Raw genomic sequence first — 23,289 nt, 5'->3', positions numbered from 1 at the left:
TTGTTTTTAACACTGTCAGTTTGCTCAAGAAAGCCAAGGGAGGTATCTTTTTATTTCTTTATATTTAATCCTCACATATTGTTTGCTTTCACCTATCTAAGGCCATAAATTCACCTAATGTATTGCTTATTCATTAAATATCTGCCACAAGTTCACTTTGGAATCAAATAACCATTAGAGATTTTCTCAAAATATGCTGAATCATTAAATTTATTGTCAAGCACTTCAAATTATGCTAAAATTTTTGCAGTTTTATTAAAATTAATTTTAGTGCATGGTTCTATTGTTTGGTTTGTGGTTTGATTTTTGGTTTTTTGTGAGGTTTTTTTTCCCACAAAACCTGCTAATTTACATTTGTGAGGAAATCTGTAAATTCAGCTTAGGCAGGTATTTGCATACAAATCTGTTTCAGAATCAGATAAATACTATGTACTGAATATCTGATTTTTGGCACTTACACAGTATTCTGTCAATTTTAAAAGGCTTTGGTAAGTTTTATAAATTTGAGGACAACATTTATGCATTTCCCTCCAAAAAACCAAAACCAACCAACCAACAAACCAAACTAAACCAAACTAAAACCAAGAAACCACAATTTGTTTTTTTTCCTCATTTATTTAGCAGAATGTTTTCAAAAATCTGGAAGATCTGAGGATAAGATGAAGGGAGTGGTTTCCAGAAAGAAGGTTGAGAAGTATTGGTAATTTATGCTATGTCTAAATAGCAGTCATCAAGGGAAATACATATTGTTCACTTCAGATGTGAGAAATATAATGTCCACTGACTCAAAGCTTTATATAAACTTATTGTCTGCTGAAATAGCTACTTATGGATTTAGCTCTCTTCTTGGTATTGCCCATGTGTCTGAATTACTCCAACAACGCATATGGCATCTGAAGACCTCTTGAAAAATTCATGGAGTGATTATATGCTACTTGCTTGTTAGAGAGAACAATGACTTATGACACAGATACCATTATTTGCAATCATTTGCCTCCTCATTCTAATGTGAATTCAGTGCTACCCCTTATATAGAAACTCATTAAAAGCTCTGGATGTTTCTTGTCATTTCAAAACAGCTGTAATCAGCTAAAAGTCACAGAAATCATCAACATCTTTCAACTATTTTTCTGTATTTCTGCTTCTTGTTCCAAGCCATGATTCAATTGCAGCTAAATCACTTGTCAATGTTGGAATTTTGGCAAAGAAATATCACTTAAGGGCTTTCAGGCTTCATCATGCTCTGTCATTAAAAAAAATATAGAATTCAGACATTAGATCATATTGTCACCTCACATTAACAGCATAATTTCAAAATAGCTAAGAAATAAATAGTTACTATATATAGCCATAACAAACAAACAACCACCAACAACATAAAAAGTACTGAAATCACTATCTATATGTAGGTCCCAAAAGGGAGAGAAAAATATAGCAATAAAGAAATAAACCCAAAGTATGTATTGTTTTCTTTAATTTTTCAGCTTTCAAGTTTCTAGATCACAACATTTGGTTGTGTTTTGGCTTTTTTTTGGTAAATCTCTATGATTTATTTATAGACCCTATATATGGTTAATTATCTTAATGACATTTTTCTTTGTCACTGTCAAATATTATTAATATTCTTCATTGTCCTCTTATTAAATGGTAGATTTTCTTATCTTTCAGACTCTAGATTTCCAAAACCAAGACTTTAAGTCAGCTTTGACTTTTATTTTGCAAGGTCACAAATAGCAAGTCAATCGGGACATTAATTTGTGGCATACTCTTTTCAGAGCCACCAATACATATGCAAAGTTCACTGTAATGAGAAGGAAAAAGAATTAGATTATGTGTTGTTACTCTTGTGAAGTGGCATTATATTTAGTTAAATAAAAACTATTCAGTCCTTAGAGGCCATTCCTGGAAAGTGGCAGGGAAAACCTTTCCATAAGAGGTTACCTAGTCAGCTCTTTTGTATCCACATGAGGGATGCCCTTCTTACACTTTCCCCTTGCTGGAAAGACATTATGTATTAAAAGTTGTTATTGCAAGAAGCAAGTCTTTCATTTTAGCCACCCTTTATCTTCTTCCAGCTGTTCATTTCATCTCTTGGAGTAAAGTGGAGTCTGTCACAGAGTGTCTTATATGTCTCTGTATACTTGATCTCACTCTGTCTTCCTGATTCACCCAAGATGTGACAGCAAGAACATAAAATATTAGGTTAGAAGTGGTCAATAAATGCCTGAGGAAGGGGAGCACCTTTTAGTTGTGTCACAGGAGTGTAAATAAAAATATGTGATGTTACATTCCTTAAATAAGCATAATACTAAAAATAAATGATAATGTTAAAAGATACAAACCACCACAAACTTTAGTCAAAAATCTTATGAAGAACTGAGCAGTTTAATGTATTTCTACATCTATATGAAAACTCTAGTATTAAAAACTAAGGAGTTTAGTAAGACATATATCATTAAACACAATGGAAGAGAACTCTAGAAATGCATTGCACAAATCTAAGGGTGCTCCCACTTGGCTCCTTTTTTTTTTTTTTTTTATTAAACTAGCCACTCATGATGGGAACACGAATGTGTAGACATACATAAGAAAAAACATCTTATTCAGATGTTGCTGTGAGGTCTCAGGTGTGTGCCTCTGATTCTTCAAGTTCCTGTGGTCTATCAATACATTATATCTCAAAACAATCTTATGCAGACTCAGATTCTGAGTTACTGTTCAGTAAAAGAGGAGAATAGCTAAGGAAAACATTATCACAAGCTGATATTTGGTCATATATGTTGGAGTCTGAGACACAGAGTGTTTGCCCTTGTCTCTGGTGCCTAGCCCTGAGATCCAGGAGAACACTGAATTTTATATAACATGAAATTTATAGGCATGTTTTCATGGTGATACATGAAAACAATTGTTAAAGTTAGATACAAAAGCTAAAAGTGTGAGTGTGTAGATTAGAAAGTTTTCTTAAGCCACTGGGTGAAAAAGTTAGTTTGGAGTTTAAACTGGTTTAGAGAGCAGAAGACAAGATGGAGGATTTAGGGTGTTGTCTCTTTTCCTTCTTTCTTCTTCATTTTCTTCTTCTAGAGGTTTTTGGATAGTAGTGGGTGACTGGATAGAAGATGTCCCAGTGCAGGACACAAGTGTTGGGTCATTGGTCATTAAGAAACATAATATACGTGTCTAATGTTAATTGGATAAGCAAAAAGATAAAAAGGCTGCACAGTTGGGGGCCATTTTGTCCCTTCAGAGCCAAAGTGAGGCAAAGGTAATAATGATTTGAACTTGTGCCAAAGGGTCTGGGGAGGACCTGCCAAGTTTTGTGATAACATCCTAATAAACATGAGAAACAAGATCCTAACAAGCTTTGGAGTTTTCTTCCTGACTCGGAGAACTGCGATAAGCGGAACTCCCCGTGAGGGAATATTCCAAAGGAGCTCGGCCCAGAGGAGACTGAGAAATCCACGTGTGAGAAGAAGTACAGAAACAGAATCAAGAAAAGACAGAAAGAAAAAGTTATGAAGACAAATGGTGTTTTATTTGGGAAATAAAACAGACAATAAGCAGACACAGGAAATAAGCAGACACAGCTTCTTATTAGTGGTTTCTGGAAATAACTTATTTTAAAATCTCTTTCATTGCAATGACAAAATAGAACAGAACTGGTTAATCAGAATAGCTAATGAATCCAATGACCTATACATCCTTATAATCTGTTTGAAATAGTGTCATGTAACAAAGGACTTACAAAAACCTAGTAAAATAATTTTGAATATTAGAGACAACAATACATGATGAACACTTGATAGTTACAATGTCAACTCAGAACAAATGTACATTGAAAAAGGCAGTAAACAAACCATATGGGCTACCTACTTGTATCACAAAGCATCATGATAATTGGTTTCAGGCGTGAAGTTCTTCCAGCATTAAAACTACAGAGCTAAAAAACCGTAGAAACTTTCAGAGAATCAAAGAATTGCTGAGAATGAGAATGGAAAGGATCTCTGAAGGCTGTGTTGTCCCGCTTCCCTTTTGAAGCAGAACCAGCTAAAGTAGTTTGTCCAGGGCTATTGCCAGTTATGTTTTGAGTACTCCAAGAGCAGAAACCTCACAGACCCTCTGGGCAGCTGTTTCAAACATTCTCACAGTAAAAAGAAAAAAAAAATAAAGAAAAAGAAAAAAGAATTCTTGTCTTTAAGTGGAATTTTCTATATTTTGGGTTGAGCTCATTGGACAATATAAGAAAGTTATTAAGCTATTAGGGAGTGTTCAAAAGAGGGCTATGAAGATAGTGAAGTGCCTTGAGGGGAAGTCATATGAGGAGCAGATGAGGTCACTTGGTCTTTTCTGTCTTGAGAGGAGGAGGCTGAGGTGAGACCTCATTGAAGTCTACAAATTCTTTGTGGGAGGAAGAGGAGGGGCAGGTGCTGATCTCTTCTCTCTGGTGAGCAACAACATGACCTGAGGGAAAGGCCTGAAGTTGTGTGGGGTTGGGTGAGGTTGGATATTGGAAAAGCATTCTTCACCCAGAGAGGGTCTGGGCATGGGTGGATACAGGGAAGTGGCAGCAAGTGCCTCTGAGTTGAAGGAGTGTTTGAACAATGCTCTCAGGCACAGGGTGTGACTCTTGGGGATGGTGCTATGTGGGTCTGGGAGCTGGACTCAAGGGTCCTTGTGAGTCCCTGCCAACTCAACATATGCCGTGATTCTGTGCTTCTGAGGTGCTGAGTAGTTCATGAAAGTAAATCGCTTTCTTTCCAAAAGTAAAATAAACTTCACTTCTTGATTGCTCCTTTAGTAATTGTAATATTGTCTTGGTAATTTTTATGTAATTATTCTGAACGAATTCTAGTAAAAGACGTGTGTCAGTCTAACTTCAAGCTTAATCTAATCAGTACTTTTCATTATAAGACAGATTTTTATTGATCATAACTTTGGAAATATTTGGCATTAGAGAAAAATTAATCTATCATGAATGTATATTTAAATAATTTCTTGAAAATAGAAATAAAAATTATTTTCTATTTTCTAGAACAGAGGGGAAAAATATAGAATCTTCTGGCAAAAAATTTTTTGGACATTGTCTCTATGTAAAGTACTAGTTTTGGGCTGTTTCTAATTTAACTTTTGTGCAGTGTCCTTTCAATAAAATCCCCTTTGCTGTCCTTCTGGAAATGTACACAAATTAATAAAGAATTGAATCTTTGGAAATTTGTAATGAATATATCACTTCAAGAGAGATTTCCTAGATGTCAGAAATTATTATCTCTGAGTCTTATCCCACTGAATTTTTCAAGGCTTTTATTTCAGAACAAAGTGTGAAAATATCTTACTCAAAGAACCACTAAACTGAATTCTTCTGGGAGTAATAAAAATAATTGCATAAATATGTATCTAGTGAATATACACATACTGGACATTAATTTAATGATTTTTAAGACATTTATGCATGACCTTAAAATCTCCTCTGTAGTATAAATTTTCAATGTGTATGTCTAGAACAACTCAATATAAACCTGTACCTGTCTGATAGCCAGCATTCTCAATCACTTTATTTGGTCTCAAAATACAGTCAAGCTATTTTTTTTCAACTTACCTAACAGACTTTAAGACTTTTATGTTTTGATCCCTTCAGATGACTCAAACTGCTGATGATTGCAATTTATGTTCTGTTCAGCTATAGAGGACTATGGTGCTGAACTTCACTAAATTCACTACAGTTTTCACATCTGGTTGCATACACTTTATTTAATCCAGCTGAATTCTTACTTCAGAATTTCACTTAAAGTGAGAAACAAAAACATTGTAATTTGAGCCTCCATTTCTGATTTATTTAAATTCTGCAAGACAATGATTCTGGATTAGATTAAAATTCATTTTATAAAAAAGGTGTATGTAAATAGGAAAACACTACAACATCTGGTGAACTTCATAACAGCTGCTCTAATTTAGAAGATGCTGAAAAGAAATATATATTTAGGTATGCACTAGTCTTTGATTTTTTGTTGTTAGCTTAAAAGTATTTGTTCTGTATACAAGCACTATAGTGCAATTGTGATCTTTAACTGAGAGGGAAAAGAGGGAGGAAAGAAAGGAAGGTGAATGAGGGACAAAAGGAAGGAATGAGGGATGGGGGGGAAAGGGAAAGGAAAGAGGAAAAAAGGGAAGAAGAACAAGAAATACTATAGCCTCACTATCAAAGATTTTATGACACTTTTGTTATTTGCACTAACACTGCATCTGATAAACAATTTAAAAAATAACACCTTTGTGATCTTTCATCTTCACACACTAAACAAAATTCTTTCATTAAGAATCAAGGAGTGCATGTTGCCTCAGACAAAGCACACATGGAACATGTGCTTTGTAGGCATCATGTGTTGCAAAATAGCTGTTAAAAACTTTGGGGAAAAACTTACATGAAGGTCTCATATTGGTAGGTATTTCTAAGATTATAAAATAAAAATCTAAAATTAGAGGGACAGAAAAAAATGAGTAAACCTGTTACTAAATACCTGACAAACTCACTTCTGCTAAAGTTGAAGCTGAAGTCTTCCTTAAATATCACAAGAAGAGATATATTTGGGCTGTTTTGTTTGAGGCTTTGGGTTGGTTTGTTTTGGTTTTTTTTTGTGGGGGAGAGTTTAAATAGTTAAAATTAAAAGGTCGAAATATTTTAGTTATTTTTATTTCAATTTTTTAATGGAAATTTTCTCAGTAGGCCATAGTCTTAAATCCAAACAGAATTGCAAAGTATGAGAGATTGAGATTTATTTAATCCTTTTGCTTAGCTTAAGTTTGTGTTTACACAGGTCTATGAATCAATGGTGAACCTTTTTTTATAGCACTGGGGCTTTGGGTTTGAAGTGTCTTAGGATAAGGATTCTTTTTGCTTGTGTATTTTGTTCTAAACCAGAGCAAACGATAGGTCAGAAATAACCACTAATAGACAATGGAAAACATCTTTTTAGAAGAGAACTTTAAATAAATTTATGTCAGAAATAAAAAAAAAAGTAATCAGTTTTTCATTAATCCACTTTTCTAGCATGTGTTTAGAGCACTCAGCACAGAAAGTAGAGATAAATTACTTAAGGGCTTTTGATTAAGCAGTTTTGATAAGGACATTAGAAAGCTGCAAATCCCCTAAGCTCATCTTATTTGCTTGCATAGCTGAGCAACTGCGGCGAATGTGGTTTTGTAAATATATGTCTGAACTACACCAGGGATCCTTTACTTAAGTTCCAGATATTTAATCTTTCTGAATTTTCATTTCAACCCTGGAGCTCTTCAAATCTAATGATAAAAATCTGTATTATCTTATTGTTTTCATTTTCCAACTTTATATATATATGTATACGTACATATTAAATAAGGTATTCTTTGGCTAATTTTTCTTAGTCAAAAGAAGATACACATACCTATTTATTTTCAGCTTTTGAATGGAATTTAACAGGAGGCAAAATAATTCTTATATCTTCAAGGGCAATTCTACATCTTCTTGAAATCAACAATCTTTTTCCTTACAAGAATAACATTGTCTGATTAGACCAATTGAGATCCAAAGGTCCTCTAGCTATTATATTACTTTAGTATGGGATTACCCCTAAATTCTATACTGTAGTTAGGTGACACAACATTGGGTGTGTGAGAAAGACTGAAAATCTCCTAAAAAGTATTTTTTTTAAATGTAGCCCAAAGGGTTTGCATTTTAAGAGCAGAAAAAGAAACATTAGAAAAAAAAAAACAAAAACACTGAGCTGCAGGGACAACTAACATTTTTATCTTTTGTTTTCATTGTTCACCCTAGCCCATCGATTGTGTTTACTCAAAGGTTAAAAAAGTTTGTGATTTCAGGCTGCCTATAACCTCATGCAGGCAACATTAATCAGATACACAAGCTTGACAAAACCCTGAGATTTTTATAGTTACAAGACCATCCCAAAAGTTCGTTCTGTGATCTCTCAATATGTTACATAGCATGTAACCTGAAGGGGTATGGATTTTCTTAGCAGGAAAATTACTCATCTGTTCTTTAAAAGTAGGTGGCTTTCAGAGGTACTATGTTTTGCCCTTAGTGCTAAATAAATATCTTAACATTTTTTTCTTTTCTCTTCATAGTCTAATTTCTGCTAAGGATAACCTCTGTGACAAAAATTATTTTATTAAATCAAAGAAAAGGCATTTGCATCTGCAGAATTGTTGATTAAAAGCTAGTGAGTAAAAGTCAAATATAATGTCTCTAAGTAATTGACTAATTTAGAAATCTATAAATACTAAAACTGTCAGTTAAATGAATGGAAAGAATAGAAAACATCACTGCTATGTCTACATTCAGAGGTTTGGTCAATTATTCTCCTTTCTTAAAATTCTTGAATTTTTTGAGCTCAGATAAATCTGCCCCAGTGTTTGAAGCAGTCTTTCTTGGGTGAATAAAGTTCATACGTCAACCCTGAAACCAACCCTTCTGGGAGAAGTTGATGGTAAACTTTCTCAACATTATTTTCTGTAGTTATGTTTTACCTTTTTCAAAGATCCTCATGAATTCCACAACAGGTTCATAAACTAAGAGATTTTAAGCTAGAAGGAATTCTCAGTCTTCTGTCTGACCTCTATATGACATTCCTTGGCATTTCAAGTCACTTGGCCTTGCTATGGAAGTTATTGACTAAGAAATTAAATAGTTGGTTTTATACAGATCATCATAATATCTCTTTATTTTTCTTTGGTCTTAGAAGACTTCTAAGAGTCAAGGAACATTGCTATTGTTAGAAGTCAGTATTGTTATCATAAGCATTATGTTTCTTACATATCTTGTGGGGCAAATGGGTCAGTTATGGTGTATAATAGTAGGATCACTAGCAGAATATGACAAAAAGACCCTGTCTGGCCTAAGATGAAAATAGTCATAAGTCTTCTTTTTACATTTTGATAATTTTATGGAAAATAACAATGTGCATGATTTTCATAATGTTTCTACAACCACAGGTAAGGATCTTTTTCAGGATATCCCCGTGAAGGAAACCCAATTTTCTTTGCTATCATAGGACCAGAACACTAGCAGGTGTTCAGTGGTGCTGCTCTGGGACTAAGGAAAGGTTAATGAGCTGTTTGCTATTTTAATATTAATGAAGGCTGTGTTGTAAGTCATATCAACTCCAGCTGAAGTTGCACTTAGTGATTTGTTATAGCTGGACACTAATTTTGCTGGTGCCATGACTTTTTTTTGTCAGTACCAAGTTTCTCTCTTTAGTTTGTTTCACACTTTTTATTTTCTTATATAGCTGAAATATGTATTGAAACTGCTCCTTAAAACTTGATTCAAGGAATATAAGCTATGGGAGGTCAAGTACACATCAATTTTATTTCAAAAGCATTGCATATAGGTTGCTTATTGTATAGAGAAGAAATTCTTTTCTCTGTGTCTTCTGATGGTTTCAATATTCCAATAAAACTTATCCTAATCTCCAGAAAAAAAAAGTTGTTATTTTTCCTTCTTTTCAATAAGAGTGTTGTATTCAGCTCAAGAGTAATAAACACCTTTTTTTTATTGGCATATTAATAGAAAGGCAAGAAATGTATACAAAATGAAAAGCTCTGTGCTGAAATCTACAATACACTTCTCATGGTATCTGGTATTTAGGATATCAGTAAATCATTATGTTAGAAATACACACAGGTATTTACTTGAGAAATGGCTCATAATATTGCAGAATTTAAATTATATTATATATTAAGGTCCAACCATAGGAAATACACTACTTTTTATATATTTATGAACTGTTGAAAATGCCATCTATGTCATCTTAGGAGTATTTATCAGGGCTACAGTGCCATGAAGACGCAACTCCTCACTTACAGACACTGTAGTCTTGCTACTGATCAGGACTACAACTAAGAAAAGACCCAAATTTAAAGCAAAATTAATGGTTTAGAATTTGGTAATTTTTAAGTATTTTTGAAATCTTTTCCCTGTCTTTCTCCTGTGCCATCTATACAGTTTACACAAAGTATCACCACACTGCACCAATTAAAGTATTCTTTAACCTTTTTTCTCCTCTGAAACAATAGTTAAAAACTACTCTTATACCACATTCTAATTGTCTTGTCCACTAAATACTTTTCTCTACTACAACAAGTAAGCATTTTCTTACAAAATATATTTGTTGTAATACCTCTTCCTCTCAGAATCTGTTTGATAAATCATTTTTCTCTTTAGAATATCAGCACATTTTATTATATCTCCACAATTTTTTGGTGAAAGATACAGAAAACAGAGGTTAAAATATTCAGGAACAAGCACATCTTGTGTCTAACAAACTAAATTTTATTTAACACAACATGCTTATACAGGAAAATATTAGCCAGCCAAATTATTTTTTACATGCTTCAACCATTTTTTTGTACTCCATTCTGTTTTGAGAGTTATATTTTCATGTTTGCTTGCTTGGACATGTGTTTTCAAAATCCAGGGTTATTTCAGTGCAACTAAATATTTCATTGCAAATTCTTTGAGCCTCAACTTAGAAATACAATTTTTTACTTAAAATTCAACTGTTCTTTTGCAATATAAATCCTATAAATTAACAGAAAAATAAAAGAACCACAGAAGATTCTGAAATATTCAAACACTTAAGAACCAGAAATATAGAAAGCTTATGACTACAATTGAAAATATAGATAAACAAATGAACATTATATCTAAAATCAACATGAAATATTTAAATGTACTACTAGGAAATCTCTTTCCCTAAAACATTTCTAACAAATGTGGAAACAGTAGATCTTAGGAAGAAGAGATAAGAAAGATTTTTTAACTTTGGGATTGATTTCTAAACTAACAAAACCTGATCTTTAGAACAAAATAAGTTTTCCCTTATCATTCTGTTTGCATTGTATGCCTGAGAGGATTCAGAAGAGAAATAGACATTTAAGTTAAGATTCAGACTTTCACACAATCTATTATTTTATCTATCAAAAAAGGATATCAGAAATGTCATCCACTACATAAGAACCGCTGTTTGGTTAATATGAGGTTTCTAACAGTTGTATTAATATTAGAGTATCAAGTTATGTTTTCATATTTTTTCAATAGAAAATACTCCATTTTCCTTGGGTGAGAGGAAAAGGTGGCAAATATTAAGTATAACTTAGATTATGATTTCAGGAAATACAAAATGTCTTTTTCTTGTTTTGTTTAACATTATAAAAAAAAAATCCAAGCCTATTTTTGCATATTTTGACTACGTTAGCAATAAAAAGAGTATATTTGTTTTTAGAACTGAAGTATCAGAAATATCTGTATTACAATTTTTTAAATTAAAATCAAAATAGTAACTTTATTGAACAGAGCTGGTCATGCATGAAAGGACAGTTTGGAATGAAAGTAAGAAGTGTTATAAACCAAATTGCTTTTCACATTAATACTACTATTAATGGCTTTTTAGAAATGTAATTTAATTATACAATCTTTTCAACTGCATGTGTTCAAATTTTTTCAACAAAATTAGACATGTTCTTTGAAATAATGTAAACTAAATGAAAAAAAAACAAAACCAGAAATTTGTTTTGATCTTCACTGCCTCAAATAGTAGGCCTTTTGGACACAAGTAATAATTCAAGTAATGCTGACATTTCAGGCAGATCTATTCGACATCAAAGGTTGTCCCTAGACAGCCTACTTAAATAATTCAAATTAATTATTAGTGAAGGAACACGTGCGATGTTATTACCAAATTTTGTTTTAGTTTCACAATTTTACTGCCAGGAAGAATTTTAAATCTCTGCAAGCACGTGCAACATGCTTAATTTTACTCATTAACTGTCCATTAAAAAGTATATCAATTTTGGTCCTTTTTATAAAGTTATCTTTTATAAAAGAGAAAATAATTAAAAATAAAGATTCATTCCTATTTGTTGATGTTCCTTCTGTGTATTTCATATTATGTATTTTCCTATTTATTCTTCCTGATATGAGTATGACTTGCTTGTTGTATTACAGCTAGACTGCAGATTTGTTTATTCTACCACAGTTGCTTTTATATAGCTAGCACATCATACTTTACATGCATGGATAACAATATCTATGATCTATGCTTACTGATTTTTTCTAAAAATTAATTCCCAAAAGTCTTATCAAAGATTCTCTATTAAGAAGCAAGTTATGCTACAATGGCATGACATAAAAGTTTTGATTTAATTACCCTGCTTCTAAAAAGACTTAATTTAATTTAATGATACTAAATATTTTAGGAGATTAATATTAGCTATAGATTCTACATTTCTGAATTTAAATGTGCATCATAGAAAGATGGAAGCTAATGTTTGAATGTAATTTGATGACCTATCTGAATAAAAAATGTAATATTTAGTCAAGATAGTGATACAGTTCTCTATGGCAATTAAATGCTTCAGAATTTTTAAATTATTTTTTTCTTGCCACACATATTGCCTAAGAACTCATGCACATTACTGGTGAAGAATTGACATATACAGTATCTAAAAGAAGCATTTGAAACCTAGGCATAAAACTGGCATGCAGAGGTCAAGACATAAATTTGTTTAGACTGATAACAGCATGAGCCTTAAGAGGAAGCCATCTACAGTGTCTTACCTCCGTGTTTCCATCATTCTTAGGTCTGCAGAAATGCTGTCTTCAATAATCCATCAATACCAACTCTATTGAGCTTATCCACAGGGCAAATTTAGAGAGAATACAGTTTTTTTTATTCTTCTTTATATTACCTATTCTTAGTCACTTAAATTATTAGTCCAATAGGAGTCCACAGGAGGTCTGCAGGAGAAAATAATTTAAAGGAGTGGGTTTTAATTTTTAGGCATAATATTCTCAAAACATAGGATCTTATGATTCAGAAATATTTTATGTCACCATTTACTGAAGCAAAAATAATGAATATCATTCAGAAACAGGTAGGACCATGACCAAAATGCTGTCCATAAGATCTTGCATGTTATGCACTATTATGCTTACAAAACCCAGAAAAGCCTATGCCTTGTGAGGAAGTAAAGATGTGGAACTTTTAATAGTAGCCTCAGCTGCATAGTACTTTCAAAATATCATCTTAATTATATGTCTAAGTATCAACTTTGACACAGAGTTTTCAAATTTTAAAAAAAACAAAAAAAGCAAATACAAGAAAACCTGGACCTGATTTATAAATTTTAATAGTATATAATCTTAAAAAGTAATAAGTCTTCCTACTGGAAAGACTTATCTCAAGTTCAGAAGCTTTTTGAAGATGTACAACCAGACCTTTCTCCATTTAAAGGCTATTAATGTGTCGGTTGTGAAATCTATTCACTATTGAAAATGTCAGTGCATCATTTCACTACTCAGAAGTAAAAGCTCTTTGTAAGGCTTTCCTATTATACTGAGGATAATATACTTATATTCATTCCAAATAACAGGGGAAGTGGGCATTAAATTGTATTATCCAGTTCAAAGTAATTGTTACAGAGGAAATAAAAAGCCACAGGAACATAGGAATTGCAATAATGGATCAGACCAGTAGTTTATCTAGCCAAATATCTTAACTTTGACAGAGACTGAGATAGAAAAAGATGCTTTTTAGCAGATGATTATTGAACAATGCTGCACACAGGAGAAATTTAATACTTTTTTTGTTCAAGTCTGGCATATACTTAAAGTTATTTATTATCATAAAATAAAAGAAATACCAAACCTCTTTCCCTGTCTTTATCAAAAGAAATGTAAGGGGATTTCTAATAGCTTTTATATATATAGCCCTCATTACTATTTCATATGGATATTATTCTAGTATGCAGAGATTACTGCCTGGATTATGATCACATTTCATGATACACTTCTCCATATTTTATGGTCTAATTTTTAATTTCCACCTTCTTTTGCAATACTTTACAATCTACCACTGCTAAGCAGATTTTAGGTGTATTGTCAGGTGCTTCATGGTGTTACTTAAATAGAAAAATATTATTCTTCCTTGGCATTTTCTAAGGTTTCAATACTAAACAGGAATGTGATTTGAGTCAGTGTTTTCTGCAAGAAATACTAAATTCTCCTTCTCACTGAATATAGGACACAATGACATTAATATATGTACATTATATAGAGAAACATCCAAGCTAAATTATCGATCTGGGAAAGTGTTCTTGTGGGAGGAAATGAAATGGCTTCTATGTAGGTATCTGAAAAGGCTGTTACATGGAACAACCAGTGTATTTGAAGCACAGCTGGGTACCCAGAAACTGGAGGCTCCTTGAGATAATAAGTGTGAAAGCATGGATGTGTAATGGTAATTTATCACCTAAAATGGTGAAAAGTAGTCTGGCAAAAGTTGAAAATATCCTCAGAAAGCAAGAACTGCTATCTGTCACTAGCTATTCTAACTGCAAGAACAGGAAAGTAATCTGGAAAAAGAAAAAACTGGAAAAATAAAAAACCAGAAAAAAAATCTGTCATCATCTATTGTTAAAAAATATAAATTATCACTATCAATTGTCTTCTGTCCTATAACCCCTTATGTCTCTAAAATATAATTATTTTTTTTTTTTTAATCCAAAATGTAACTGTTAGCTGAGGGCTCCCCATTCTCCTTATGCTTTCTAATTCCTGTTATGTTCTTGGCACAGTGATGAAATCCTGTCCAGCACAGAGCAGAATAAGAAGGATTAACATGGTTTAAAACACCTACAAGAATGTGTACAAAGTACATTGCAGACAATTTCCATTCACTTGAAGTTTGATGCAGAACAGATTTTATGCAGGAATTTGAACACCCCTGATCTATCTTAGTTTTGTAGTCATGCCAATGTTCAGAAAATTAAATTATGTGAGATTCTGCCTCAGTGACAGAGAAAAAGAGAAAAACACAATCTGAAATTGGTCTTTGTGACTTTAATTCTATTTCACAAGACTTCTTAATGTGCTTATGCTGACACATAGACAGTTCTTCAGAAAATGCTTTTCTTTCATATGTCCATAAATAAAATTTCCTGTCAGCTGAACTTTAAGATGCAGATAAAGTCAGATGAAGTTTTAATTTTTTTTTTTTGAGAAAAGACTATTAAGTTTGAGGCTTGGTACATGATAAAATGGCATACTTCTGTCTTCTGTACAGATTCATATACATGTATATTAAATGAATAATGTATATACTTAGAAAAAGGGAAAAAATATATAATGTCTGAAAAATAACATTTTGGTAATTTATAAATTAATGCTATATTTTAGCATTTTATAATTTATAATAAATTTTAAAAAATATTTCAGCTTTCCAGATTGATCAGTGCTCTCAAAAATACATTCTGAATAAACGCTTGATTGTTTTACATTTTGCTTTTTCTAGCTTTTTTTTTTCTTTCTAGCAATCAATATCTCACAGATACTTTCCATACCCACTTTTTATATTTTAAAGTGTTAATTATGTTAATTTGGGTCATAGAAGTAGAGAAGAATTTAATGCTTTGAAATAACAAGATGAGCTGGACCATGGAAGGGAAGAGATTGCAGTGATACTTCTTCCAGACTAGTGAATACAGTGTGTTAGGCCACTGAAGGTCTTAGCATTAGAATAATCATCATAAATCTCCTAGAAGAAAGCCAGCTTTTCAATGCATTCCTAGAACTTAAGTCACTTAGAATGGGATCTAGAGCAGTTTTGTCCTCAGATCACAAGGAGTTAACACCCATTTCTCAGCTTTTACAAGCGTTTGCCTTTATTGGGACACTCAAGATTTTTTTATTAATCCTTACTTTGGGCAAAATTACAGAGTAGAGACTACATGTTTGAATAGAAAATCTAGATGTTTCTTGGCTTTTCCTCCTCTAGCTCATTCAGTAATGCTTTTGACTGGAATGTAGCAAACATTTCACAAAATGACAGAGATCAGGGGCATAATTGTGACAACAATCAAAAAAATCACATAAGGGTTTTTTATTCAAAATTAGACTATCTGAAACACAGGGTGAAAATGCATGATTGCTATCTATGATCATTTACATGAAAAACTGCAAAAATAAAGACAGTTTGTAGTGTGTTTGAGTTTCTTTTAGAAATAAAATGTAGCAAGCAGACGAACTGTAACAATAATTACCCTTGAATGATCACTAGCTCTCCAGAAAATAAGGTTGTGAATGCAAGACTAAATGTGCATCAGTTTCAATAAAAAACACGTGGTCAAAATATACTGCACCAAATATCTTTATCTATGCAAAGGATAATCTTAGCAAAAGTTACGTGGAAGCAGATTCCAGAAGACTAAACAATAACAAGAAAACTGGGGCACTGGATTTCTAACCAAATTTCATTTATTTTTTTAAATGCAGTAGGGTGAAGAAGAGAGGGAACAAAAAACAAATTCAAAGATAAGCCACAAAGTTTAACACCTGTAAAAGAAAATGCACATGGCCACTAAATGAGGGAAAGTGAAGGCAAAATCCAAGAGCTATTTATTTTTCACCCTGTTTATTAAAGGTTCTGCCCAAAATTTTAAGATGGAAGTAGCATCTTAGAGTGTTCCTCAAACCAAAACATTTCTTTCAGTTTTCCTTCACAACTCTTTTCACAAGTTTTGTCACTGAAGTGACAGTGTTAAAATAAATACCTGGAATTCAAGGATAAATAAAATTTTACATTTTGCATCACCGACAACAGAATCTTGGGTCATAGGTAAAGTAACTATCCTTATGAATTCTCTGTAAAAAAATATTGATCAATATAAATATTAATAAAGTTCTTTGCAATATTGCTAATATTTTTCTCCTACTTGATGAAGACATTTCCTCTGAAAAATTTTTATTTTTCAGGGGAACCTTACTGGCCACCTTACTCAGTATTAATTTTTCCAGTATTATGATTTTTGGTTACACCTTTTCAGTATTTGGTCAACTGTGAATGGCATATTTCAATAAATGTTGCTGCTGCAAGCTCTCAACATTAAAAACATGATGATAAAACTGTGAAGCAACATCTATAATTCCATTTATATTCATTGCAGTTTTTATGCCACTGTCTGTTTCATATCTCTTTGTTTCTTTATAGATTATTAAAATATTTTTAATTTTTTTTTTCTAATTTGTTGTATATTCTACAATAGTCCAGAAAGGTCTAGCTAGTCTTCAGCAGGCTTATCTTTCTTCTTCCAGAAATGATTGATGAAGTATATAACAAACGAAAAAGTTAAAATAAACTTTAAAAAGCATCCAGGAAAAAAAATGTAATTACACATGCCATTCTAATCACACTCATGTGATTAAAGGGAGGTACTGGTGTCAAAACCCTTTCCTTTTGAATGTAAAGTTCAATATATGGGGAAAAAAAGAGGAGGTAATTGGAAAAATTAAATATGAAAATAAGGAATGCAACAATGATAGCTGGAAAACAAAAGTATCGGGGTGTAAGAATGGTCTCACATAAGGAGTATGGAAGAAGGGATTTTTCTTAGAAAAGAAACACAAAAAAGTGCATTATACACTTATATGAAATAATAAATACTGTAGAAAAAAAGTAACTAAATTTTACTCTCCCTGTGAGAATCTCCTTTACTAATGCCATATAAAGAAATGAATACTAAATTAAGTTAAATTAAATTAAATTATTCCCAAACAGATGCAAGGAGCTACTTTTATCCCATAAAGAATGGCTTTAGCTCAGAACTTATTTTTTACAGGATTTTTCTGAGGCTGTACATTCGGTAAGCGAGAAAAAAGATATCACTTTATACATGGATGCCTGTGATAGATAGAATGACAAGAGTTAATGCTAAAATCAATTTTTGGAACACAGTTCAGACTTAATTCTTTCAGTCTTAAACTAATCCCTAAATATAAAGTTCAAGAGGTGTCTACATGCTGAAACAGCCCCTGCATAACCACCTAGTGTTGGTTTTGCACCTTGACCTTGAAATGTGGATACGAGCTCTTGTCAGTCACCAGTCCAGATATTTCCCCTGCTTTGGGGATTACTCTTAAGTGGTACCTGCTGTTTCATCTACAGATTTTCATGAGCTATGTGTTCTGTTTTGTTATCAGGCCACAAGGGAGCATCAGGATTCAATGTGTGCTGTGCTCCTTCCCTTGGCCCAGCCCTTGCTCCTACATGGAGCAAAGGGAGGGGAGAGCGTTCCTGACTTAAAGGCAAGATAAATGTGTTCATCTAGAGAAAAAAAAATATAGTGAATTTTAGCTGGGAAAATAAAATCAAAAAAGACATATATAAAAATATACTAAGGATCTAATAGAACAGTAAAGTCTGAGAAAGAATATCTTCAGAGACTATGGAGCAATATTTTTTAGAATCCTGTAAAGGTCTGAAAAGAGTTTGTTGCCCACAAGCAACTCATTGAAAGTTGTTGAACTGACCAGCCCTCGAGGAAAAGACCCACCCTATAAAAGTTTTGTGCTTGTTGTGTCTAGGCTGCTCACTTTTACACAAGAAAGTTACACACAGATCAAATTGAGTACCCGAAGGATTGGGGATGTTAACATAGCTTTGTTTGTGCTTTTTATAGTTGCTTTGCTTTATTCTCCTAAGCTCTTCACTTTCCATGGCAGCCATTAAAAAAGGAGGAAAAAAAGGAAAAGAAAATACTAAAATTGGAGCATCAACTACACTTCTATGGTTTTACTTTTAAAATGGAATTTTTTACTTACATGAACTAGTGCCCTTGATCACAAGATGATACCCTGCTTACAGTTGATTACTTAATAATTATAATTTGCTGTTCTCTCTTTTCTTACCCTTACAACAGAGTTGGGGTGTTTCATGATTTAAAAAGTCACAATAATTGCAATTTTCCATCTTAGTCTCTTGCTTCTACCATCAACAAAAGTTAAGGTTACATTTTTCATAGTCTGACTAGTGGGATAAGGAAAATAACTAGTCCTGAGGGCCATGTAAATCAGCTAGAAGAATTGCTGTGAAATAAATGCTATCACACTCTTTATATAATTAAATTGGAAAGTTCAAGCTTTTCCACACTCCTAGCTTCAATGCTACTAAACTTCATTGGTTTCAGCTTCATCTCAGTCACAAGACCAACCCTTAAGCAGTATTTAATAATTCCCAAACACTCAGCATCAAAGAAAAGTTACAGATGTAATTCTAAATAGCCTTGACACCCTTGTTTGCTGTCTGAATAGCTGAAACAAACAGGCAGGCTGCCAAATATTTCTCCAGAGTAGTTATTTCCCTTTCAGCTATATAATTTTAATTTACATGGAAATCATTGATACTTTAAAGTGGTGCTTGTCCATCAAGTTTGTTTATTTCCTAGCTCCCTAATGTGTTTTAATATAAATCCAAGTCATTGATTGGTTGAACAAATATAATTGACTCAAACAAATGTTTATCAGATTGTCTCAATTCCTTCTGAACTGATTGAAGTCCATCACATGAAGACAGACCCATGCCAGGCATAAATATGTTCCATTGAGCAATACTCCACTGATTTCACATTATACTCTTCTGAATAACATAGACTGAGTTGTGTGCAATTACATTTCACAAATGCTTTTTTATTCATTTGGATATGCCTAGGACTGTAAGATACCAGTGTTTAAAAACAGACAGAACCTATTAAAATTGCATTGGTGAGACTATTGTGTCAAACAGCCAACAGATTTAAAGTGCAAGAATTTTACTGTATTTTATTGCCCTTGTCTTTTGTGCTTTTCTTGTTTTCTTCTCTTCATTTAGGTACTAGATACAGGATCAAACTGATGAAATACCCCTGAATGAGTCATTCAACACAACCTTTGTTGTCAACAGGGAGAAATAATCACCTTGGAGCACAGTTCATGTCACCCTAAAGTGGAGACTCGTGGTATATAATATTAATTGCTCTTTTAAGGTCTTTTTCTTTCTCCATATACAGTATGTAAAAAACCTATGATGACAAGCACAGATGTCTGCATTATAAGCATCTAAAAGTAGCATATTCACTTTCTATCTCGAATACCTTCAGAAAGATGATGAGCTTTTGCAACTCCAGCTGAATATGTAGAAGCCAAGGATATCAAAACTTTCTGATCAGTGGGATTAGACACCGTCGTAAAAACATATTGAGACAGATTTTTAAATTTTCCTTTTACCTTTATCTCAGTATAAAGAAAACAAAAGAATCTGGGGTCTGCAAATGACAACAATGATTCAGTAATATTTTTATTGGTACTGCTAGTGGTGCTGAAAAATCAGAATGGTAGTAACTGGGGAAAAAAAATAGCAGAAAAAAGTGCACTCTGTTGCCATGAACAAGGTCTTTACATGAAGCCCTGTTGATTATCTTTTTTCTGCAAAGCTACAGGTGTGTTTATATACACAAATGAAGATTACAAACTCTTACAACTTATTAAAATGCATGGTGCAGTTCCAGATATGTAAAATATGTAAAATTAGAAGTTTCATATCTTAAACAAGATGATTTTTTTTTTTTTTTGTCCTAGTTTTTATTTTAGGTTACAGAAGGACAATCTTTCTAAACTCCTAACTACCAGGGGCAAGAATTTAATAGGTGACACCATTTCTTGTTTTCTGGCACCAATATTTCTAGAGATTTTTTTACAATTTTCACAAAATCTAAACTTCTTTCATTATTTTTATTAATAAATTACAGTCAGAATGATATATCAAAATATCAGAAAGCATCTTTGAAAAGCTGCAAGATTTTAACCATAGATCTCAGAGAATAAGACTAATATTTATTAACTCTGCCTTGTTTCTTTCAGATGTTGCTAGTCTGATTTCATTGGCAGTAATAGTTAAGAGAATAAACACTGGATGTGTTTCTAAAAGGAGAAATAAAACATGAACATATTTTAGCTATTTACTCCACATTTTTAACGGAAAAATTATTTATGAAATCTTTTCTAGCACTGCATTGTGATATGAAGTCTTAGTCTACAATCCATATTTTTTGTTGAAGCTGCAAAGAGTACACAGCTCAGACTACTATTGTTGATACTTTATATTCAAATGCTGGAGAGAAAGATAAACTGTTCTAAGAAACCCATATCTAAAATTCTGCAAGTGCCATAGTCTATCTTCTTTAATATTTAAATGGAGATATAACATAAAATATTAATGACATTCACAGACAGGAACACCTGCTTAGATGTTTGTTTTCCCTTGGTCGTAGTAACCTAATCTCATCCTGCTGTGCAGGAAGGGTTCATTTTACTGAAAGGCTTCCTTACGTGTTCAGAGGTAGCAAGTGGAACTGTGAATGTTGGATTATCAGACTGTATATTTCAGAACATTACTGTCTTTAGTGGCATCCGAAAATTTGAAATGGTTGATGTTAAAATATTTAATGTTCTCTAAGAATATACTATTTGACATTGTAGGAATTAACTCAGTCTAGCCTAAATCTGTATTATAGTAATCAGCCTCATTCAAAAATTTTCATAGGCTTTCTGATATGGCTATGCAGAGTTTAGTACTCCCAGGGGTGGACTAATTACGCAGTAACCCATAATTAAAGACATTTACTTCCACTCCCTGATCATATAAATGCTTTTATATGAGTTTAGGAAGGCTATAGTAAGGAATACAGACATAAACACTATGAATTTAAAGCTTACCTGAGCATTTTTTCTCCCCTAACCTCTGAAGTTACTGTATGTATACATAAATGCAAAATAGTTTGAGATTAGATATTACAGCATAGACAGGTCCTCTACCATCAAAGTCTTTAGCTACCTTAAATAATGCACTTCCCTTTGTGTAGACAACACCTGAAAAATAACAGAAAGGTATTATGCATTTGTCTCTATGGTATCCATCATCAGATAGTAACGAAGTGCTTTGCAATTAATTTATACCACTGATAACAGAAATCACAAGAATAAAAGCAAATTAATCATATTCTTTAAATAAAATGCTAATTATAACTCCAGTCAGAGAGTGAGAAAACATTAATGTACACATGATTCAGTAAAAATATATTTTAGAGCCAAAATTTTCCTGTCTGCAGAATTAAACCTTCAACTGTAGTATGTCTCCCAGTGTTCAGCAGACCAATGTCAAGACTTACTTGCTATAGATTGACTACACTGACTTTAAATACGAAGTTTCAAAGACAAATTTCTAATTCCTTATCCAATCAAAACCATATAAAAGCTTATTCCCACAGGTCTCTTGTTTTAAAGTGTACCATTGTGATGAGCTCTGAAGGGGGTAGGTGAAGAAATTCTACATGCTCTTATAATTCGATGATATAACCAGATTTGAAAAATTAATGTTGTGGAAATGGAGCTCCATTATTATTTCTTTTAATAAAGCTAAAGTTTGTTAATAGTTTTCTGATAACCTAGAGAAGTAGGGAACTTATCTCATTTACTTTCAAGATTCAATTTGAAATTAATTCCACAGAACATCCCAAGGGTGTTTAATTTTTTTTAACAGAAAAGGAGTTCCATCCATTCTCACTGCACCAGTTCTTCAAACTGCATTGCATAATTAAAAATCTGTGAAATACATATCCACAAAAAGTTACAGATACCTGACTCTGAAGTGTATAAACAACACAAAAAAATCTGAAACAACTGTTTCACTGCCCTCAATAATCCAAAGACATTTAGTTAATATTTTATACATGCCCGTTTATGATGGCATAGATGTCAATATACAATCAGTTAGCAAGATAAAATTAAAGCAAACAAACAAACAAAGAATTTTTTTTCTTAAAAAATTATGCCCCCTCCAACATTTTATCAGTGTTACCTTTCATATCCCTGCTCATAAAACTGAAGCATGCAGAAGTGTGGAGCAACCAGGAGGAAAGATCTAATGGTTCTTAGATATATAGCATTTCTCTGTCTCCTAGCCAAGTCTCTATTAAAAAATGTTAAAAAAAGTTTAAAAACCCAAAAAACTTCACATTAGCTTCTTCTAAAAGCCATACTGACATTTACAGAATTTTCCTTCTGTATCTATGTAGATGATACTAAAAATACCATAATGGCTTATTATAATAACGCTCATATATATGTTAAGTAAAAATATTGAAATAAATGCTGCATGCAAAAATCTCAAAGGAATAAATTCTACATGCCTAAAAACATGTCTCTACTGTACTCCTTTAGGTTTAATTTTTTATTCTTGATTCCTTATTTTACAACAGAGATTCGCTGATATATCTCATAGTCACTGGAAAACATTTTCTTCTTCCCTTGACCCTGTAAGTACAACCCTCTCTTGTGCCATACAACAAAGTGGTAGACCCAGTCAACCATTGCTTTGATGAAAATTAAGATGTGTTGAGATATTCAGCTCTTTTGTAGTGTCCCAGATATCT

At 32.6% G+C, this 23,289-nt stretch overlaps 1 protein-coding gene across 1 annotated transcript in view; it reads left to right on the top strand.

Moving 5' to 3' along the window:
* The window catches only part of LOC111927280 (uncharacterized), a 46,220-nt gene extending 23,167 nt beyond the window's left edge, over positions 1-23,053 (top strand). Inside the window, exon 3 of the mRNA XM_086876640.1 lies at positions 19,692-23,053. Coding sequence (XP_086732766.1) covers positions 19,692-19,729 — 38 coding nt within the window. The 3' untranslated portion in view covers positions 19,730-23,053. The remainder of the gene's footprint in view (positions 1-19,691) is intronic.
* The last annotated feature ends 236 nt before the right edge of the window (positions 23,054-23,289 follow it).

Source organism: Cyanistes caeruleus, chromosome 2 (assembly GCF_971803275.1).
Source record: "Cyanistes caeruleus chromosome 2, bCyaCae1.hap1.1, whole genome shotgun sequence".
Taxonomy (NCBI): domain Eukaryota; kingdom Metazoa; phylum Chordata; class Aves; order Passeriformes; family Paridae; genus Cyanistes; species Cyanistes caeruleus.
This window is presented reverse-complemented; position numbering and strand designations above follow the sequence as displayed.